The sequence below is a fragment of the Aulostomus chinensis genome, chromosome 2 (genome assembly GCF_037954235.1).
Source record: "Aulostomus chinensis isolate RoL2024-O1b breed Wild chromosome 2, RoL_Achi_v1.0, whole genome shotgun sequence".
Taxonomy (NCBI): domain Eukaryota; kingdom Metazoa; phylum Chordata; class Actinopteri; order Syngnathiformes; family Aulostomidae; genus Aulostomus; species Aulostomus chinensis.
Genome location: NC_141321.1, coordinates 32,211,826 through 32,235,548, shown reverse-complemented (window position 1 = coordinate 32,235,548; position 23,723 = coordinate 32,211,826). Strand labels below are relative to the sequence as shown.

The 23,723-nt window shown below is 44.9% G+C and overlaps 1 protein-coding gene across 6 annotated transcripts in view; it reads right to left on the bottom strand.

The window, feature by feature from the left end:
• Positions 1-23,723, bottom strand: part of znf536 (zinc finger protein 536) — a 248,000-nt gene that overhangs the window by 121,709 nt on the left and 102,568 nt on the right. For all 6 annotated transcript variants that reach the window (XM_086190368.1, XM_086190411.1, XM_086190387.1 and 3 more), the window contains one exon: positions 4,090-6,380. In XM_086190368.1, the coding sequence (XP_086046494.1) occupies positions 4,090-6,379 (2,290 nt within the window). In that variant the 5' untranslated portion in view covers position 6,380. The remainder of the gene's footprint in view (positions 1-4,089; positions 6,381-23,723) is intronic.

Genomic DNA, 23,723 nt, shown 5'->3' with positions numbered 1-23,723 from the left:
CATCGTAATTACACTAACAGTTTGGCTGCATGTGTAATTACACCCCCATTGTAACGACGCAATAAGATGAATATTCACGCTTTATAACCTGAGGCTTCAAGTCGGCAAATCCAATTTCAATTTGTATGGAGCCAGCATTTTGCCTGTTTGTTTGAGCCGCAGTAAAGACCCAGGGATATGCAGGCTAATCCTCACCATGTTAAAACGCTCTTCCCTCTTTTTTAAAAAATGTAGACATGGGGAATTCTCTGGAGAGAGAGAGAGAGAGAGAGAGCGAGAGAGAGAGAGAGAGAGAGAGAGACAGGGGAGATCCGGGGGAGAGTCAGCTGGGAGCCAAGAGGTGGGAGTGGAAGGTTGCGGAGGTACTTGTAAGGAGGACGTGTGCTGCTGTAGGCCTTACAAGCACGCAGCAAAGCCTATTTTTTGCATATTTAGCTACATTTGCCTGTAGAGTGGCAGCAGAATGGAGGGACGGCTAAATGCTAAATGGGGATTTTCACTGCCGTGTTATTTGTCGAAGAGCTGCCAAAAAAGGCAACGCTTTCCACAGCACCAGTCGCTATCGGATGGGAATTCAAGTCGGGTCTACACGGTGTTCCTTTGAGGCCTGAAAATTACAGAAAATAATAAAAACTGAGGAGGAGAAGTCAGTTCAAGGAGAACAAAATGAGTCAAATATGAAAAAAATGCATCATGTTATTATATCTTTGTTTTTCAAAGAAATACAGAATTGAATAGGAACGATGTTCAACGTTAGCAGCAGGGCTATGTTGTAATAAGGACGGTTAAAAGACATCTGACAAAGGTCTTTGTCTTTCTGCTCTTTTTCTCCCTCACTTCTTTCTTTTTTTCATTCATTGCTTTTAAACAACTGCCGCCTCTGAGACAAAAGCGGCGGAGTTGACCTTCTTTCACACTTGAGATGTTATTGTTGATTACTATAATTCAAGTTTAACTCACAATTGCTGTGGGTTGGTGGTGGGGCAGAAGCTCCACATATGTAGGTGCGCGTGCGCACACACACACACACACACACGCACACACACACACACACACACACGCACACACACACACACACACACACACACACACACACACACACTCTTCCAGACCTGTTTTTACTGAACAAGCAGAAAGTCTAAGATATTAAGATAAACACAATGGTACAGTGGCCACATCCTGTTCGCTATATGAGAGTGATATGCACACATCACATGAGCACGCACACACACACATGCACGCACACCCGCTTGTGCACACACACACACACACACACACACACACACACACACACACACACACACAAGAAACATGCATGCAGAGGAGGGGCATGACACCTTTTCTTCGCATTTTCTCTCACACATCAAAGCTTCTAATTTGAGAGTCCCTCCGCTCTAAATCACAGTTGTGAAGAAGTTTTGCTGCGTCTGATTAAAAAACAGGAAGTAGCAAAACAATTATTGAAACTTGTTTTGAGTCCCCCCCGACCTGATCCATCCAGTAATGTAAATACTTTATATTTTACAGTATTTCTGCAGCTCTGTACTTCCATCTTCACTGTGCTCTCTAGCAGGGTTTGCCATCTCTCTCTCTCATGCACACACACTCTGGCAAAGCTCGACGCTAACAAAGGGACGAAAGATACGACAGAGGAGGACTGACAAAGAGCCTCAGCAGCGCCAGGATGTCAAGCAGCGTCACCTGCCACTGAACACCAGCTACCTGTGCACACACACCACACACACACACACACACACACAAACACACACACTTAGGCCTTGCCGAGAGCAGCAGGCCTCTCTCGGAGTGTTACAGAGCCTAGCGTGACCATAGAGACAGAAAAATACTTTTTACCATAAAATAGAATGTTTTCATCAAAGTTGTGGGAGTAAGTTACTTCTCGTGGCAAAAAAATGAATCAAAGTGTAGGGACAAGCGCTATTCTGAAGTGACTAGACATTAATTAAACTGTAGGAACAAATTACATCTTGTGGCCACTAATTAATACAACAGCTGTTTACACTGTGTGGCCACAAACTCATCAAAGCATGGGAGCCACTTCTATCTATCTTATGGTCGCACAATATTTTTGTATCTCTGAAGAATATATTTTTCTTCTCACTCCGTCTTTAATCCTACCCTCGTTCCTCAAAGATGGCGCTCGAGGGGGGTGATTTAACCACTGAACTAAATCTAATGTGTTCTTCTTCTTTTTTTTGGTTAACATGCAGTGCTACCATTGATTTTATTTGTTAAGTATTATTTTAATTTGCTTATTTTCTTTTACAGCACACTAGATGTTAACACAGTACTTCTAAAGTTGTTGAAACGCCACGAGCCGTACTCATCACATTCAAAGTGCTCCAGTCAAAAGAGACAGAAAGAAACAGAGAGAGAGAGAGAGAGAGAGAGAGAGAGAGAGAAAGAGAAACTTCCAGCATTAAAATTCAGAAGATAATTACATCCACTACACCCCCACCCTGTTGAGAAAGTGTTATGTTTAATAGTCTCTATAAAGAAAATAGGTTTTTATCTCGCTCTCATTTTCATTAATTCCTAATTGGGGTGGGGGGTTGTCTGTTATTATTTCTTAGATTAAAATAAACATAGCCTGTCCCATGTACAAACCCATCACACTACACGGGCATGATAAGGACTTCATGCCTCTGTGAATAAATAAACAATTTCATCTCCACTGGTGGAATTAAGTTGCTTACAGCCTTAAGCTAAGCCACTCTGATTTATATTTATTTATAATTTTTTCTCAAAAGACTTAAAAGCACATCCCCGCTTTTGCAAATGAAGTTCAGAATATTTTTTGACCTGCTTTATATGTATATCTTTAATTAGTGTCTTGTTTAGCTTAAACTGACTGATTATCGCACAGTCGTGACCTAATTACCGCGCGCACTTCTTAACGCCGGCGCCGTGCCCTGAGGAGCAAGCGAAAGTTACCTTTAAAAACTTGTGTAATCATTAGCAACGAGCCTTGCTTAATCCCACTAAACATACACTTATCTAGCCCCAGCCGGCCTGTGTTTGCTGGGTACGGGGAGGGAAAAGGAAGGGAGGGGAGGGGATGCTTGTCTCCAACATGTTTATTAAAGACAATTATTAATCACTGTGGTTAAAACCAGTTCGTCCCTGCGCTCCCTGTCTTTACTCATGCTCCACAGGGATCTCGGCAGCTAACCTGCAATTGTGGATGCAATGATGAAGCAGGCCTCCTCTTGGGTTGCGTTCTCTTGAGTATTTTGTTGACATCTTTTTTGTCCAGAGGAGGACACTACATGTCCATCTCTGAGTGTGGTAATACAGCACACTGTACATTCACAAACCTCTCTATGAGGGTGTGTGATGGGTATTTAAACGAGGAAAGTATTGAATTATGTGAGGAATGTGTAGATTTGACGCTAAGGTTATTTCTGCCAAAAAATGTAAAGGAATATTTCATCTAAAAGTGTATATCACCTTTCAAGTACTCACAGATAGCTCTCAAGCACATGCAGATGTTGTTTTTTTCCCTCCCGCATTACCTCTTTGTGTGACTCTAGGAGTCAGAAAGAGCCAACCATGTTTAATTAGCTTGGAGCTAAAGGCAACTGATGGCTATCAACAGTGAAAAACATCCATGTTACAAACTGTCAAGCGCATTGTCTGGTATAATCCATGTCTATTTAATCTAGGAATGTGCTCAGCAGTCCACAAAGACTGATTTGAGCTAAGAAACTGTCATTCTACCAATTCGGCTCTTCTGTGAACCAGTGTAGACAAGCACAAACAAGTTACTTCAACTGAATTCGCCAGCTGGTCACACCACTCAATGCTTGTCAAAGAATATGTGGATTATACTGGAGTGTGTGTGAATGAATGGACAGATTTCCTGTTGCTGATGGCAATGTTACCCATTACCTTCAAGCTAAATACACATGGCTGGTTTGGTTTGCGCTCGAAACAACTATTTGTGAGAATCTGAGAGGCAAAGGTGAAGTGTCACTTTACAGTGCAACATATCCATGCATGTTAATCTGATACTTAGGTGAATCTATGCAGGTAGGACAATGGTACACAAAGCGTTATCATTCTTACCTGAAGATGGCGAGGAGGGATGTGGGCTGTCATCCTGGACGCTCCCCGTCTGAGAGTGTCCTCCTCCAGCTCCACTTTCCTCTGTCACGTTAGATGACCCTGGGGTTGTGGAACGGCTGATGGACTGGGACTCGGGATCACTGGCTGATCCGCGGCGTTCGTCAAGCCCTTGTTGCTGCAGAACTTCCTCGATGCCTCTCCTTTCTTTGCCATGGACGCGGGAGTGGACAACCATCTGATGGTATGTTCTGAAGACCCGGCCACAGTCAGGGCACTCCGAAGGCTTTTCCTTCAGGCTGGAGAGGCCATAGTCAATATTGGAGTGTCCCAAACCACCCAGGCTACCAGGAGTTTCAGCACTGCTGTGGTGAGACATCAAGTCACGGTGACTGTCAAAGCCTCGTCCATCCTCCTTCATAGACATCATTGCACTGCTCCCAACCTTGGACCCCTGCAAGGCTTCAGAGAGTTGCTTCTGCTTGGAGCTATCAGTGGAAGCAATCTGAGAGTAGTCCTGTTTCTCCTTAGAGTATGATGCCATAACACCAGCCCCACTCATTTCATCTTCTTGCCCAGGGGGTAAGTGGTGCTGGTGCTGCTGCTGCTCCTTAGGCATGAAAGCCCGGTCCATAGCCATCCCACGAGCCATGATCTGCCAAGCCTGGTAGCTATTGAGGGAATCCATCTCTGCCACTTTTGCAGCTGCTTGTAGGCGCTCCATGCAGCTTGACTTCAATGGCGGCACAAGGTTAAGACAACCCAGGAGTGAGCGCTTCTCATTTTCGCCCAGCCCATGGCCTATACCTGCTGCCATTGGGCCTAGCAGCTTCCCTAACATTTCCTTTTCTTTCATGGCAATGCCTGCTTTAGCCAGCATTTGGTGCTGCTCACTCAGGCCCTGTTTGTCTGGGGAAAGGAAGCCTCCCTGAAGACAGGAGATATAGCGGGAGTAAAGGTTGGCGTGAGCTTCCTGAGCCAGGCTGCTCATGCTGTTGACAGAGGCCATGTCCTGCTCACTGGGCGGGGGAGGCTTGTTCTTGATAGCCAACTTATTAAGATGCACCTTCATATGGTTCTTGAGAAACCAGGGTTCCTTGAAGCGCCGGCCACAGATCTGGCAGCAGTGTTCAAATGAGTCCTTGTGCTTGCGCATGTGGCCCTTGAGGAACCAGGCTTGGCTGAACACCTGGCCACAGACATCACAGCGGAATTCAGTGGCCATTTGCATGCCGCCGGCACCACCGCCACCCTGGCCCTGTGTGGTCTCAGCAGTGATGTGGGCCTTCTCCACATGACTTATCAGCTCCTCTTCATGGGAGGCAGCAAACTCACACAGAGTGCATTTGTAGGGCTTGTGGAGTATGCGAATGTGGCGGTCCAGCTCCTCGCGCTTCTTGAACTTCCCTTTGCAGAAGGTGCAACGGAAGCCTGTGGCCGGGTTGAGGGACTGTTCATCCTGGGTGCCTGCCGGCTTGGGTGAAGAGGAAGGCTGGGAAACTGTTTCTGGAGTGACAAGGCCTGAGGGTGGCTGGAGGCCACAGGCTGAGCCTAGTTGCGGTTGATGGGTGTTAGTGCTGCTGTTTAGGCCCAGATGTGGGGTCTGAGCTGTCTGGAGGAGGCCCCCACTCCCTCTCATCTGCTTGTCCCTCAGAATGGCCCTCTCTTCTAGCTCATGGAGTAGCCTGTTCTCTTCACGGACACGCCCACGGCCCTTACCAAGGTTGCCCAGCTTGTGGGTGCGAAGGTGGATCTTCAAGTTACCCTTTTGAGCTGCTCGGTGGTCACAGTAGGGACACTTGAAGGGCTTCTCTCCTGTGTGTGTGCGCATGTGCAGTGACAAGATGCTGTTAAAACGGAATCGCTTGCCACACAGAGGGCAGGGATACTTCCTGTTCTTGCGGGCATCATCTTCAATATCATTCATCTGGGACATGATGCCCAGGTTCTGGCCATTGAGAAACTGCTGCAGGTCAACACGCCCATTCAACCCACTAAGTGCCCCAGCGTCAATGTCTCGGTTGAGCTGATTGGCTAGTAGGGCCATCTGACTGCTGATTGGTTGACTGGCTAGGGCTGCGTGATGGGTCTTCTCATCCAGAGGTGTGGCTGCCTTCTCTTCAGGGATCTGCTGTGGGCGATGTAAGTCCGGGAAGGCGTGTCCTAGCTGGGCGGTAAGTTGGTGAAGTTTTTGACTGATGGGGTAGCGGCCATTTAACACTGCACTGCTCAGATGGGCATCAGCGTCTGGCACCGCTGACGACATACCAAGGCACAAACTAGAGTCCTCCATCCTGCAAAACCAGACAGAAAACGGGAAACACAAAAAAGACAATTTTTTTTTATTATGGTTTTGTTTAAATACATTAGGATTCCTTCTATAAAATATAAGAAAATTCAGCAAGTTTCAGGAATAAAGTCACTTTAAAATAAGTTCTGTATGGCTTAATAGGAGATGCTTGGTCTCAACATTCCCTTCCCTTCTGGGTGTGTTTGTTAACTCACAAGAGCAACTGCTCAAGTTAGCAACTTTGGCCTCTGACAGGTTTGTGTTGTTATTATTAGTATGTGACATCAAAAGGAAATGTAGTGTGACAAGATCGGCCGCATCTGTCTAATTATTCCAACTCTGACTGTTTGTGGGTAGTCGTGCTAACCTGGTAACCAGTAGAATAGATCGGTGCAGCAAGACTGAGGAAGACACCAACTGACAGGCAGGTGAAAATGTTGTCCATTGCACCTTCAGCAAATCAAACTACAACTATAAACTTGATTCTCCAATTCTGTTCACGTGACTGACAGTTGTTGAAAAACTATTATTTACAATCTAGGACCATTTTTTTGTCACTACAAGATTGTTCCAGGGGTTTAAAAAAAATAGCATTTAGATCCAATATAAAGTCATTTTCTTTTCAAATTCACTCCGATAATTTCAGAGCCTTCTCTTAATAGAGAATTGGTCATCATTCTTGTACTGACATAAAAACAACTTTGTATAGGAGTGTGAGAAGAGGGACAGCTGGACTGGTAGAGAAGAGAGAGAGACAACCGCCACACAAAAACACTTGGCTCAGTGAGAGACAGCTAAAGTTAGCTAGCTGGTAGTGAGCCAAGGAAAAGATATCATTAATGGGATATTAACACTCATTAGTATGTAGTCCAGGATATTCTAGCATCATCATATGGTTAGTTTAGCCTTTCAAGCTTCATATTGGTCCCCGTATTCATTGTCATATAAACCTAGCAAGAGAGCTGCCATTTTTGACAGTTGAAGTGTGAATTTAAGGTCGATGCGATCCAAGGATTCCTGACTTTAGAAATTCTTCAGTTCCCAGCGTCCTAAAATAAGGAAGGACCTTGTGAATCCAAAAATCCTAAATGTCATCCTGAGCTTAGATGAGGTAGAATTTTACACTGAGGGAGTTACTGCCATGAGGCATGTGGTTACAAATAGAACATTCCGGACGTCAAATCTTTGCTCTGTCACCTTGTACGAGCAAACAAATAACTACGTGAATTGTCTGCATCAAAGGCCTGGAGAAATGCTGCGCCTCCTCAGAACTTTTTCAAAACGTAACACCATTTTGGATGAAATAATTACTCTGTAAACAGACTGAACAGTGTGTAATTAAGCTACTTGTGCCCATCCTATCAGAATTCCTCCAATTACACGCCTTAATGAAACGGAGCAACGGCATTGTCAGGAAGCCACCGTAATACTACAATTACGATATTAACAATAGCACTTAAAACCAATGGGTTACTCCAGTAAACACAACAGTCTTATCTCAGCGCCACGACACTTGTCTTGGTGCAATTTTCCATTAAAGAGCCACACTACATTTGATGTGAATCACTTTGCTCGCTCTCTCTTTGCTGCGTTCTAATCCCCCAACCCTCCCTCAGTCGCTACCTGACCCTTTTACTGTTTCCAGGATGGAGAAAACAACAGTTGGTCATGTTGAAAGAGTTCCCAATTCATCCAAATGTACAATTAATGACACAAAACGTTTTATTCCCAGTTTGCTGTAATGCGTCTCTTTCATTTCATATTTATAACATCAGTGAATAAAAAAGGAATAACACTGGTGTTAATGCAGATCCATCTGCTCTCCAGATGGAGAGCTATACACATCTATCTGCACACTTCCCTTGGCTGCTGCAGGGGTCAAACCCTCGGAAACAATAACGGCGGTTTTGCTTTGGTCAACAAAATATTGTATAATATCTCATTAAGCTGATTAGTATGCTGCCTGGTAACGGTGGCAGCCACCGTGCTACAACGCATGATTAAAATCATCAAAAAAGCCTTTCATAGAGAGGTGGTGTAAAGCGCTGGCATTTGCTGAGTTCACTTCTAGGAGAGAGCGGGTCCATTTTAGGGAGCTTAAACGTTAAATATGCACACACACATGTTCAATAGGCCTACACACTGCACGGGCACAAAGGGCAGCTAAGGTTCCACCACGCCTTTCTTTTCCTCTCACTCCTAAAGCACAGAAGGATCTTCATTGGCTCATTTGTTTTGTAGTTCTCTTGAATTTTTCTCTAGGATCAGTAGGAGGTTAGTGGACATAAGGGGTGCCTGTTCTTTTAGCCACCGGCCCCTCCAACACACTGTCGATGGTGGATTCTTATCTCGCGGACATGAATCAGACTCTGTGACTGGCTTCTACTTCTGCTTAAAGGAATGTGACACTTGTGGGCTGCCCTTTGAATTCTCCTTATTTCTCCCCGCATGTATCGTAAAGCAATTCAGCTGAATTCATTAAGAATATAATAGGCATGCTATGTGTAACAGCTAGACACGCGTCTTTCAGAGCCTACTTAAATTCAGACGGATGACATTCTCATGTGACTTGAATAAAGCTTAGTTCATTTAAGAAATGAGGCATTTTAAAAGCTCACAAATAAGACTCATTTATTTGAGAATATTGTGAGGGAGCAGCAAGGAAAGCTGAAAGTTTTTTGGCTGCTTAAAATGTTTAAAATCATAGTTATGTGCCACCCTAGCTTCCATCATCAGGCGTGCTTATATTGGAGAAGACCTTATTTGAATGGGCCCTTTTTACAGAGACGGTTGCCTTTTGGAATAGAAATCTGTGATTTAAACTCGGCTGATGAGCTGTTGCTCATTTGTGGAGATAGCAGCTTGCCCTTTTCTTCAATTTGATTTCTGCCTTTATCTTTAACATATAACAAAGGCAGATAGACAATGGAATAATGTGAAATGAACTGACGAATCCAGTTTTGTGTGTGTGTTTTTTTTTTTTTTTTATAAACGTATCCTGGCTGACGAGCGTATGCAAATGAGGCACATTCATATGCGCGCCTTGCTCCCGAGTCATTTTATATTTTTTCCCCTGATTAAAAAGGACATTTCTTATGTGACATCCCCCCTCTGCTCATATCAACACACACATGCGAGGGAATTTGAGGGGAGTGGGAAGGCACATACACACACAAGCAAAGACTCAAACATAACCCTTTGACTACAGACAACAATTCAATATGCGAATGCCCTCTAAAAGACACCACGAGTGTGCTGCAACTCACCGAGCACTATCAAATGGCTGCCTGCTAGAATCACGTCAACAACTCTTTCTGTTCTGGCATCATCCTGCTGCAGGTCTCATGCTAAATATCCATCAAATACACAGAAGAAAGCAACTTATTAATGTAACGGTATTTTCCTTTTTGAAGATCAAAGGCTGCAGGTTTGTCATTCTTACCAGTGGTGTTAAGAAAACGCCATTTTTGGTCCCCATTACCGTTTATGTCACAAATGTAGCTTCAGCTCCACGATACAGTATCTATCAGCCGTTACTCTAACCTGTATAACCTTATCATTTCCTGGCATGTACAGCAATGCTGTCTCATTAAAACTATTGGTGCCTGCGATCCCTCAAAAACCACAAAGACTTCCTTTTGCTTTTTCTCACAGACATTTACTTGTTGTCTTTATAGTTTGTGGTTTAATATTCAGCAAAGCAACAAAATCATCCACACAGCAATGCAACTGATTTCACTCTTGCTCTTAATGCATTTTCTTTTTTCTCACCCAGCTTAATTAAAAGTATCTGTAACACAATGTCCACCGAGTTCATTTCTGTCTTATCAATATTAGCATGCATCATAAATGCATAAGGGATTTATATGTGCTTCTGTCTCATTGTAACCATATAAATTATTGAAGCATATGGAGCACAGCTTCAGTTATATAAATACCTATTATAAATTCCTACTGAAATAAACCATTTCAAACCAGCGTGTGAACATAATGCGCCTTGCCGCTCGGCCTCTTGTCTGTTCACTTTTGTCATAAAACTTTCCTCTGACATTTAAGACAAGAGGGATCGAAAAGCCATTAGTTGGACTTTACTTTGTTATTTTGTCATGTATCGACACAAAAACCCATCGACTAATCACAATGCAATACCTCATTAAGTCCTAATGAACGAATTCATTGTGTTAAACAAATCAATCATTATTCACAATGCGCTGAATTCCATCATATTTGCACCAAATCATTAATGAGATGGGAGCAGCGGCGGCAGCAGTGTGATGTTGAGGGGACAGTGTGGGTATTAACCATATGTTACATGTACTGAGAGTTGAATGCTAAATATTCAGTGATTAAAAAGCAGCAGGAGCTCCGTTCAAAAGCCAGAATTTTTTTTTTTTTAGGAGAGACGGTGCGTCCTCATCGCTGCGGTTGCTTTGGTAGGTACAACACATCTGTTTTGGTCCGACTGCAGGTGGAAAGAGTTTAATTAATCCAATAAAAGAGCTGATTCGCAGCCCTTCCTCTCTCTTTCTATCTCCATCCCTCTGTTTCTTTGACTTCACTTCATTATAACTTTCTGCGGTGCAGTGAAAACCCAGCAGACAGTCACACAACCCCTGCCAGATTCAATCCATCCCATGCCTGCAGCCTCTTAATCAAAACTGCTATCCCCCGTACCATCAAGAAGAAATCAGGCTTCAAAAATGGATTGTTTTTAAAACTCAGAACTCCCCAAACCTGCCGGCAGGATTGAAAGGAATGTTTTCTTTTAAATGATCACCACAATTACACCATTTGTCTTCATCAGAAGCTGCAAAAACACCATTTTCAGATGGTCTTTGAATGAGTCATGTATGTATGTTTCTGCCTAGAAGAATCAAAGCTTTACATTTTTATGTTTAATGAAAACCACTTTATTCTATACGTCTCATTAAAAATGTCCTGTTTGCCGTTATCAGATCCTGTCAGAGAACATGTGATGTTTCTGGGACTCCAAATAACGTGGCAGAAGGTCACTGAAAACTGGTCTGAACTGCAGGCGGCAGGATGTGAAAAGGCTGTAAATGACTCAACACAACTTATAAAAGAAGGCGCGCTCATGTTCATAGTTCAATATCTTTTATTATGTTTTTTTTTCTGATATTGCTAACAAGCCTGTCCTCCGTGGGGGAACGAACAAATAGCTCATCAAAAGCAGTGAAAATTACAATGCGTGACTGATTCCCTCTAGCCGACGTACTGATTGTGATGACAGGAAAGTACAGAGCGGGTATGAGGTGTCTTTGTTGGACACCCTGGAAGTTGGCGTCTCCATGGGTTCCTCCCATCAAAACCTGAAGGGTTAGGATTTTAAGCCGTTGCTGAAAAGCAGCCACCATTCAACCATGCTAACTTCCTTCCGTGTTTCAGGAGGCACTCATACACCACTCTATAAAGGTGAGAAGAATCCGTATATGGAGGTGGAGGGAGCGATGGAATGATCGGTGCATACATTGACAGCAGGTGTCCGTGGCTTCCCAGTGTAGAGAGAAGTTTTGATGGTCACTGCTGTTTGTGGCTGTAGTTGCGGGATACTTGTATGCAAAACCAGGAGCTCTTCATAACCCGAGCCAAGTGTTTTTGTGCCCAAACCAAACCAGTGCCAGCTAAGCATGTCATATTAGAGTGGAGCAGTATGGGCTACACAGCTTACTGTTACCAACACATCACACCAGCACCTGGGAAAATGAATGATCAGTTTGATCTGTATTTTTTTTACGATTCATACCAGAGTAAAGGTAATACTGCACACGTTATTTTTCTTCAGTTTTGCTGTTTCCATTTAGGCGCATCAGAACTTTCGTCAACCTTTGTATTGAACTTATTCTCGAGTGCCTTCGCTTCCAAAGTTCTACTGGGTCTCTAAGGTACTTCTAGTGTCCTGACAGAGGCCCTGCTCCCAGTGTCACCCCAGCAACATTCTCCTGACCTTCTGACACCTGAAACTGAATCAGCAACAATAAAGACTGACTATTTTGAACCAACAAAGAGCATCCAAGGGTATAAGATGTGTGAATAGCACTGAATTAAGATCACGCCACGGACGAAACAAGAGCCTGGACGAGCACAGACTCCACAGATCAGTGACAAATATGAACCAACAAGAGCCTCTCTCTCTCTCTCTCTCTCTCGCTCCCTCTCTCTCTCTCTCTCTCTTTCTTTCTCTCTCTCTTTCAGACAATATGTCATTGAGGGCTGTTTAAGAGATCCTGTCAACAGGTAGTTCAACTTTCAGCTCATCCCCGCTGATCACTGGGAGCCCTCCTGACAGGGAGAAAAGAAAGACACAAGGAGGGAGCGCGGGATCGGAGAAAGAAAAATGTTGTGGCTCTTTTTATCCGTCCGTCGCTCTGACAGCCTTGCAGGGGATACCATGGGAGGAAGATCAATGCAGGACAAACGGATTCCCACAGTTCATTGTTCCGGGCCAGCCAAATCATCTTCCCAAGACGGCCAGGAGCTCAAAGCTTCCCTTTATGATAACCATCCCTGGTATTATTCCCACTATGATGATGATGACCTGCAGATGTCTGTGACTGAGTGTGTGTGTGAGTGTGTGCACACATCTGCGAGCACCTCTCCCCTCCTGAGTGCGCTACAATAGTGGTCGCAGCGGCGCGGGCAGACCCCTGCAGCAGCGAATAAAGCCCAGCAATGAGTGCAAGATTAATAGTGCCCAACATTAGTCAGGCAAGTCTCTGCTTAGTGAAGTAAAGTGACAGGAGCGAGAGCCCAAAAATAAATAAAAATTACAGCAATTGACATGATGATGATAGGGAACGTGGCTCATCACGCACCAACACACAGCATCACCCCTGCTTCAGTACGGCAGCTACTTCTGTTGATAGGGTTGTTGGCTTCAATTTAACAGACACTGACATTAGCTTCAAACCCACGTTTTGCAGTTAGATGATATCGTCCTTCTGGGAATGTTTGCTATCAGTCCCTCCGATCAGATGAAGTCCTTCTTTTAAGGACAGTCCACCCCGAGCTGCTCCGATGGTGGTTGTTTTTTGCTCCCGTCACGTTCTCGCTCACGACGAGCTCAGTCCCGCACCTCTGAGGAGAGAGCGTGATCCCGGCGGAACACAAAGAGGACTCAAAAATCGAATAAATAAATGAAACAAAAACTACTTGTGTATTTGATTTTGCTTTGACAGCAAACAAAATGTAATCAAATTCTATAATTTATACATTTTTCCAGCGTTGGGAAATATTGCGAAAAACACTTTTACACATATTGAAAATGTTGTACTTTTACATGCTCTATGAAGTAGGGTTGGGGTTTTTTCCCCCAACATTCTGCAGGTCAGACCTGATTTTCCATGGCGTCCCAGGTGCGATGAGGGACACATGACTTGAGGTACTGCGGAATGATGGGAATTAGTCAATAAACATGTCTTCCAAACCCAGCGGCGAGGTTTAGGAGGGTAAAACTTCCTGTCAGTGTGCTAATTTCACGTTCGAGCTGTAGCCGGTTTGGTTATTCTTCAAACCATTTCCAACTTTCAGAGCACATTTCTAAAAAAGTCGAAGCCGTTAGAAAAATGCTGTGTTCACTGGGTTGAATGGATCTGAATGTGTTTCACTAATGGGTGGCACGGTGGTGCAGTGGTCAGCGCTGTCGCCTCACAGCAAGAAGGGCCCGGGTTTGAGCCCCGGCTGCAGCACAGGGTCTTTCTGGGTGAGTCTGCATGTTCTCCCTGTTCCTGCTGGGTTCTCTCTGGTACTCCAGCTTCCTCCCACAGTCCAAAGACATCAAGAGGGACCAGGTTAATCCAGACTCTAGATTGACCGTAGGCGTGGCTGTGAGAGCCAATGGTTGTCTGTCTCTATGTGTTGGCCCTGCCATGGACTGGTGACCTGTCCAGGGTGAACCCCGCCTCTTGCCCGTAGCCGCTGGGATTGACTCCACCCCCCCCACCCCCCGCGACCATTAACAGGACTAAGCGGAAGACAATGGATGGATGATCACTAACGCTCACGGACGCTGACCGGCGCTTGTAGAGAGATGTCCACCAATACAAGTCTATAAAAATGCAACATGTCACCAGGATTTGAAAGCAGAACCTCTATGGCCGAGGTAATAGTTCGTGTGCATCCTTTCATCTTCAGCCAACCGGGCAGTTTGAAGAGCCGTGCTGTACTAAAGCACACTTACTGCAAACGGTTACACAACTCATTTCCTTTTACTTTCCAGGAAGCCATTGATTCAAATAATTTCACAAGGGAAATGGAAATCAAATGTCTAAGAATTAAAAACATCCTTCTGTTTGGTCTGGATTTATTCATTCAACTTTACATCTGCACTGCAGGTCTATGCAACTTGACAAGAATCAATGCAGACATGCAAGCAAGCTTCAGGTCTGTGCACATCAACATCCATGTTGTAGTGGAACGAAACCACTGAAGCAGACTCACTCCAACATCTGAATCATCTTCAGGAAAATAAAAAAAAAAAAAAACAAACAAACCCAGAAAATAGACAATGAAAACACAAAACCAGGCTCAAAAGAACAGTTCAGGTCGGATTACTGTGTTTACACGCATTTCAAAAGTCCAGTTTTGGTCAGACCAGGACAATAACACTAATTTTCTCTCACACCATGTGAGCGCACTGGCAGTTTACACCACATGTAGCAACAAGAGTGAGAACGTCCTCAGCCTCAGCAGCAGCGGTGGAAATCTACTGTACCTGTGTTTGGACACATATGAGAAACTGTGTTTAATCTGGATAACGTAGAGAAAACTGTTTAAGTGACATTTATCACCTGACATCGTGGGACAAGCCGCTTCTCTTTAGAAATGACCTTTGATGGCTGTTCATGCTTAAATACCAGTTCAATAAATCCGGTCACTCTAAATGTGTGCTGTCACAAACCTCTCGTCTTCTCTAAACGGATTTAATTTGTGACTCGGATGTTTTGTAATGTACCTGTGTAGCGACTGAAATCTTCTTCCTGTCAAATCACATAAAAAAACCAGGACACACTCATGTGTGTGTGTGTGCGCGTGCCTGCGTGTGTGTGTGTGTGTGTGTTAGACAGCAAACACGGCAGTGGAGAGCACTCACGCATGGCTAGCCTGCAGGGAGAAAGAGGCCAGAGAGACAATGACCACAGTGTATCTGTCACAGCTTACATCACTGGTCACCCACAGCGCCGCATGTGAATGCAGTTAACACACACAAAGAGATCCGCGGGTCACCTGATGGGGGCGGCGGTCCCTGAATGACAGCGGTGACAGCGTGGCAGATTAAAACACTACAATCTCACTTGATTTCTCAGGTGTCGGTGGCAGCGAGAAAGAGACAAACAGAGTTGAATGTCAATACGGCCTAAACAACAGAATATCAGAAATAATTGCCGTTTTCTTCCGCTCACGCTGGGCCTGTTCTGGTGGAGGCTGGAATAATGACTGCAGTCGATAGGTGGAGGTAATGGTGGCGGCGGCGTTAAAGGGAGGAGTTGTTGTGACAGGTGCTGAAATCAAACTAGGGAGGCAGGGGAGACAAAGGTTCAATTTACTAAGAGGAGACTTTAATTGTTACACAGCTAATTAAGAGAAGAGGGATCTTTTTTGCATTCTCAACTATTTACTGAGAGCGGTGTGTGTGCATACATCGGAAGGTAAATTGTGCCTTCAAGCCAAGAGAGCCCCTACGTGTGTGTGTGTGTGTGTGTGTGTGTGTGTGTGTGCAACCTCAACATACAACATATCTTTTCACAGCTTCTCTGCTATTGGGAGTTTGGGACTTTCTCTTTTTATCAACTAAAACAAAAGTCTATGGCTAATTAGCAGCACTCATTACAGGAAGCGAGTCAGGTAATTATTTTACATCACGCTGCCGATAATTGAATGATTCTTCAATGTCTGAATGACTGTTTGAAAGTATCTCTTTTTCTTCGGCGTAGAACACCCCCCCCCAACCCCCACCTCCTTTACTCCTTCTTTCTCTTTGTCTTTGAGGGAGATAAGACGATACAGGTACCGCTGCCATATGCTCTTGAATGAAAAAGCACTTCTGTCGAAGCAAATGGGATTTTTAAATATTGAAACTGTCGCATGTCTTTTTAATATGACCGTGTTAAATCTCTCTTTATTCCATCACTTTGATAAACTCCCCCTTTTCTATCTCTCCCCTCTTCTCTGTCTCCTTTTTTTTTGCGTTAATCTGAAGAGTTGGAGAGGAACTTTAGCTCTCGCAGAAGTAGTTAAAACTTATTATGCAACCATGCTGTGTCTTTCTACTTTTCTCCTTTTAAGCGGCGCACTTCCTGTTTAAGAAAGCAAACTAATCTTATCAAAGCCATCAGGAAGTGGAGACTTGAGTGGAAATGCTTGTGATTCTCTGCATAAGTTACAATATGTCTTCTTATTGTTTTCACACGCTTTCCTGGCACAAGGCAAGAAAGAAAAAATAACAATAAATGCACTCTCCTTTTAAAGTGAGATATCTACAGCAAGCTAATGCTGCAATATAAAAAAAAGGATGAAAAGGGAGAGTGCATTATCTACTTTGAGGGTCGGGTGTATTTATTACAGACTAATTGTGGCAGAGGAAGTGCTTTAGAGGGGTGTGCTCTCAGGAGAGAGGGCGGAGGGCCTCAGGGAAATAAGAGAGCATGTTTATCTATCAGACTTTATCAGAAAAATACCGTGGCGACTGCTCTTAAGATCACAGATGGCTTTTTTTTTGGGGGGGGGGGGGATGAAAGGTTTTACAAGGGGGAAATAAAAGAAACGAACAACGGATGAAGAGCGAGCGAGGAAGAGAGGAAGAGACGTGCCAGTGAGGCTGCGTTTGCGTGGATGCCAACTCCTCGGCCGTGATTAAAGCAGGAAAGAGAAGTTGGGTGAAAGCTCAGAGGAGACCTTTCTGTGAAACGGACTACAAAACACACACTCTCTCTGTCTCTCTCTCTCTCTCACACACACACACACACACACACACACACACACACACACACACACACACACACACACACACACACACACACACACTGTTGCTGAGATACTCAGACACACCTAAGCAATGACAGGAATATATTCAGGAACAATTCATTCATGTGTGAGAAGTCAGTAACAGGAGAGAAAATTAAAACCTGAAGGTAATTTCAAAAGTCTCTCTGAAGCTGCTTTCACACGCGCGCCACAAGCCTGAACTTATTACCCGGAGGAGTCGTATGTGACAACACAAATGTCCGAGTCAGTCGCACAGGACATTAAACAGACCCAAACCTGCCAGCTCCCTCCACCGCTGCCGCCGCTGCCTGCGTAGTGTCTGACTGAGCCCGCCAGTGAGGAGAGCTGCTCGGGTTCTGGAGATTTTACACCACGTTAATGACGTTTCTCTCAAGCAGCAAAAGGCTACAAATACACGTCTGTGTTTAAGGGGCGACGCCAAGAGACAAATTGAACCAACACAAAGAGACTCGGTTGTTTATGACCGAATCACAAACCAGCTTTGTGACCACAGCGTACTTTTTTGGAGCATTGCTGGCCGCCTCGTCCCCTCAGGCCGCAGTGCTCCAGTGGGTAAGGACGTGTCAGACACACACCATCACCTGTGAAAAGTTGATTGATTTGGGATATTTGAAGCCATAGTTGATGTTTAACCACATCTGGGATGGAAGACAACCATCTGCCTTTGGTTCAAAACACTTAAATTCACCTTACAGCAAGTACAGATGGAACTTGCGTATTTGGGACACCATTGAGGTCACATTCTGTGGGGGATTTTTTAAGCTCTTTTTTTTACCTCCCCCCCAGTTTTTCTCCTCAGTTCACCTGACCAAGCCGTCCTGGTTGCTGCTGCACCCCCTCTGCCTCAATCACATGACATCGCCCCCCCCCCCCCCCCCATGGCGAAGACTTTCAAAAGGGAGATACGGCACGTGGGCGCATCACGCCACCTTTTAATTGAATTAAGATTACAGTAAGTTTTTAGTTAATGTCTCGACACTGAAAGACCACACAAGTGTGGAAGTTCCTACGTGTGTGTGTGTGTGTGTGTGTGTGTGTGTGTGTGTGTGTGTGTGTGTGTGTGTGTGTGTGTGTGATTCTTCAAAAGTATGCTCTGGCGGCGTCCCAGGATTCCTTGCTTCTGTCGACACCAGAGCTTCATCTCTCCGCTGTCTGTCCCAGCCAACACTGCATTTCTCACATTCTTCTCTGCCCTGCCTGACCTTCAGCATCATCAACGACTTATCTTCCACAACAAAGGCCACAGTACACACACTCATTAAAACCACACAGCGCACACATACACATACTTGTGTGTACTCTGGTGGGCGGCTAAGTTCATTAGGCCAGTGAACGTTTATAATGAAAAATGACCTCTATGTTGGATGAAAGTCTCCCTCCAGACGTTGGACACTGTCTCGCTACGCTCGTCTGTTTATTACAGAATAATGTGAATTCAATACATCAAAATATGTAAAGCAAACACATCACGATGCTGCGCAGGGAGGAGATGCCATGTTTTCCATCTGATTAGGTGCTAAACTACAGGAATGTGTTGCTAACATTCCGAGCAGGCGACTGTGGCCTTTGGGGAGGAGTGATTTGTATTTATACGAGGCACAACTGCTGTGTCCAAATGGTGGCCTGCAACTTTTATTGTTTGTGACAGAAATATCTTGACATTTCCAGTAGCATTATGAAAATGTCTGACACCGGCAGTCTGGCCGAGGCGAGCTAGCTGACTAGCCGGCTGCTAACTGCTTGTGGCTGCCACTTGAAGGGAACGCTGAAGAGGCTGCATCAATTTCCCTCAAATTTTCTCTCTCGGCACACACATGCGTCTCCTACCAGGTCCAGAGCAGCCTCGGGGTGTTGGATGTGGGCAGTTGTAGGGGGTGGTGCTTGGGTGTGGGTGGATATAATCGGCGTGCCCTCTGCCGTCTCCCATCACCACAAAAACCCCTCTTCCTTTCTGCCTCACCTCTCTGGTGATACCCCCCCCCTCCACACACTCCTCCAAACCCTCTCCATATTTTCTCCCCCTGCATCTGATTAAGTTAACAATGTGGTGTTATTTGCATGCTGATTTCGCAGATCCCCACCCCGCTGCCGCCGCCACCCCTCTCTCTCTCTCTCTCTTCCTTGGTGTATGTCTCTCTCTCTCCTCGATTCTTTGACAAACAAGAGAGGCAGGATCAGAGTAATGTGATAGCACAGCAGCCAGCCAACGCAATCTGCCTCAAAGACCAGGTGTGCGCAATCCACCTCCCTCTTAATTCCTGCCCCCGTCATTTCTCTTGTTTTTATTCTGTTATTCTTCTTTTTTCTTTCCCTCCCCTAGTTCTTCCTCATCGTCTCCTCTCATCTATCCCTGGTGTGTTTATAAGGTTGTATTATAATCAAATCTTGAGCGAGGGAGGCCTGTCTTTTTTTATTAATTATAGGCCGCAGCTGATGTGAATGTATTCCGAAAGCATCTTCAAAATAGGTCGGCGGTACAGTTTGCTATTCTTATCACATATAAATGTCAACACGGTGCAAAGCCCTACAAATTAGTTCAGGCAGGCTTCAACCCCCATTTAACATTTAAAGCGCCATTCTGTAGGGCTCAAAGAGCGATTTAAATCAGTTTACACACACGCACACATACAGGCTATATATAAATATACATACATACACACACAGACACACACACACACACACACACACACACACACACACAAAGATAGGGCTTTCAAACTTCTCATTTCAACACAGACATTTAACTGCCAGCCTTGTTGCACCGTCGAGAGCCGGGTGGGAGAACAAAAAAAAAAAGATATAAAGAAACAGAAACAATGCATTAGCTTTCATGAATAATAAATCTGCCTGTCCTTCCACACACACACACACACACACACACACACACACACACACACACACACACACACACACACACAAAAAAGAGAGATGCAGGTTTGGAGCATCTAAATCCACTGTCCGAGTGAATAAATCAGAACAGGGGGGACGTTTTCTTGAACTGCTAAATGACAACAATGATTTGAAACACATCTGTTCACGTGCAGTGCCAGCAAGCCCCTATAGAGCAGCGCGAGACAAAAGACGCCCAGCATTGTTGTTCGACATATCAGCGGCTGGGCATACCAAATAGAGTTTACTCATCTTACACATACACACTGCAAAGCGGAAAAAAAAAAGATCCATTGATGCAAACAAACATAATCAACAAATAGGAATCACGTACAAGCCACCATAAAACAGTTGGCATTAATATCCTCAACAAAAACACGACTGTATTATCCCTCTTTCAATAGGAAATCTGAGATGGCTGGTGATGAATTAAAAGCTTGATCCGCCGGACGTGACAGCTGGACATAATTGAAGGAAAAGGCCGACAATGGCAGTGAAGTTATAAGAATCCTGGCTGGAATCCCGGGATCAAGAAGCACTCCCAGCACCTGAGTTTGAACTGTTACATGCCATTGCACGGGGTTCTTAAGGCCAAACACGATCTTCAGTTCTGTAGCTCATTTTTGTGACTCATCTTTTACCACTCAATGCTAACTAATGATCTGTAAACTTCACAAAGACGTCCCCCCCACCCCCCGCATCGCTTCTCTCTGACTCCAGAGTGAAGAAAGAGCCAGCCACGGAATATTTAGCTCCAAGCAATTGCGCCTAATGGCTAACAACAGCAAAACTGTCCAACACCCAACCAGCTGGCAACCCTAAAGACTGCTGAGTTACCTGGGTGCCACTAACTCGTCTTGAAACTTCCAAGGCAGTGAAGCTGCGAAGATGTTGTAAAATGACCAGCGACCTTTTCAACTATGTTGAGATTGTAGATAAAGTCTGGTGACTGGGATGTAATCTCTGTCACATCGCTCCTTCATAGTGAAGTTATGTCTCAAACACTGTGCAATCAAAACAAGAACCCAGCGAGCACTGGGAGTTGCCATCAGGAAATGTGGACACACACACACGCGCACACACACACACACACACACACACACACACACACACACACACACACACACACACACACACACACACACACAGTAAAGGACAAGACCCTGAGTCAGAAGAGTGACTACAGGGGAAAAGGGGTGACGTTAAGCCTTGAGTAGATGTTGGCCCTGTCAAGCTATTTCACGCCATCAAGACACAGGATCAACCAGGACCCACAAACACACACACACACACACACACACACACACACACACACACACACACACACACACGGAGCCCCGGAGCGGCAGCCTTGTTATGAAGCTTGCTTTGCTTCGTTACACTGCTGACCCCAGTCACTCCGCTGACTCTATGAATGTCTAGGAGGGACGAAGTCAAGCAAACAAAGCAGATTGAGATAAACTGAAAGATAACTCCCCTAAGAGACGTTTGGAAAATGTAGGAGGCCTAAAGGGTGATCCTCAACACTAATAAACTCCTCTATTGAGTCCTAGTTAGTTCGTCTATCGTTACACTATAGATATGAGCGCGTATATATTAGGTAGCTCGATATGAGAACAAGGCAGTGTAAGGGTCACAGAGAGACTTCAGTATCAGCTTACAACTGCCCTATTACATCAGCATAAGTAACTGAATCCTAAGAGCTAACTAGCTTAGAAGAGACCCAATCCCTCTGACTGGCTCTCCTCTACCTCTAGGCTTAGATATGACTCTTTTATTTTTTTTTTATCCGTCTCAAAGCAGAATGGGTGTGTCTAATGTGGACTCGCTGAAATGTCAAAGCGTTATATATCCTTTTACACACAGACGAGCCCCTAAGGGTTTAATTGACTACGCTGTAAAGTGAGTTTGAGAGCCGATGAAGATGAATATGTTTCATTAGAGGGCAAACAGAGCCTGATGGCTGCAATTGGTACTGAGAGGGGGGAGAGTCTAACGCTGCTGATAAACTGGACGACTTTCACAATCCTAACAGATTATGAGAAGACTGGAAGGATACACTGACCAACTGGCTTCAGCAGAGGGCCTTTTTTTGGGTGCTATGATGTCCGTAAAAAAAAGGGGGGGGGGGGGATCGTACAATTAAAGACCGGGGGATCAAAGACTACACAGCTTTAACCGAAGCCAAGAGAACGCACCCAACTCTCACGAGACCACGAGTAAACAAGAGTTTGCAGAGCAGTAAAACATGGAAACGAGAGAGCAGCCATTTTCATACAGGCCCCTACGGCGCCTGAAGAAAGAAAAAAAAAAAAGGAGGAAAACTCGAGATGCAGAATCCGCTATTTCTAAGCTCCAATCCGTGGTTATGATCGATGTTGTTGGCATTATGCTTAAGGTCACATGATGTAACCGCACAGTTGGAGCACTACATTTGAACACAAGCTATGGAATGGAGTCTGGGCTGGTATGTTGACCCGCACCATCAATCTGATTTCCAACCTGAGAACGAAGTCTGCCGATTTGTGGTTTGTACAAGGTTTGTATCGGCGGCTGATTCTGACATTCCTGAACTGATATCCCATCCCTAGCGGAGGTGTAGCCTAGGGGACTAAACACGTGGGTAACTGTGTTACAGCCATTTCACTTTTCATCGAGACTTCTTCAGTTCTTCGAGAAAACTGGAACAAGTTCAGTTGCCTGCAACACGGCGCCGAGGCTTGCCGTGAGTTACTTTTTGGTAACATCACATGCTGCCAAGGCTAGGCTATGTACGCTAATGCTAGGTACTACAGATATGGTGGTAGAGAAATTTACCACACAGGTTAACGGCAGGTAACCTTCGGTGGCGTTTCCTTTGTTGTCTTTGGACATTGATGGCACACATTTGCACTTGACTTGATTATGAGAGTTAACTACCCGAGTGCATCCAGATGTTTGATACCGACTGACCGAGTCTGGTCTTGTCTAAGTCCTCCCATTTTAATCCGTACAGGAAACTTATAGATTCCTGCAGACGGGTGCGGATCGCGCCATTGTGAATCCTCAGTACAATCCTGTACAGAAGTAGTCTATTGTATCTCCGGCTTAACAAGGACAAAGAAATACAATCACACGTACAGGAGTCCACTCCATGGAAAATCGCCTTCAGAAGTTGCCGAGGTAGCAATTCAAATGTAACATATGTTCTTCCCTCAACTTCCCGTTTCTCTTCTCTCCTGATGGTCTTTCTGTGAATCAAACACGGGAGGAACGAGCTACCAACAACTGCCTGGTGACTTCAAATACTTGTCAAACACAGAACAGAGCAGGAGACGGAGAGAAAAGAGGGAGCCCCGCTACTATCCCGCGGCCTTCGTTTACCAATTATACTGAGTACCTGCTGACAGGTGGGTTGTCACAGTGTCTGCTTAGCCACCCCACTCCCCTCAGCATC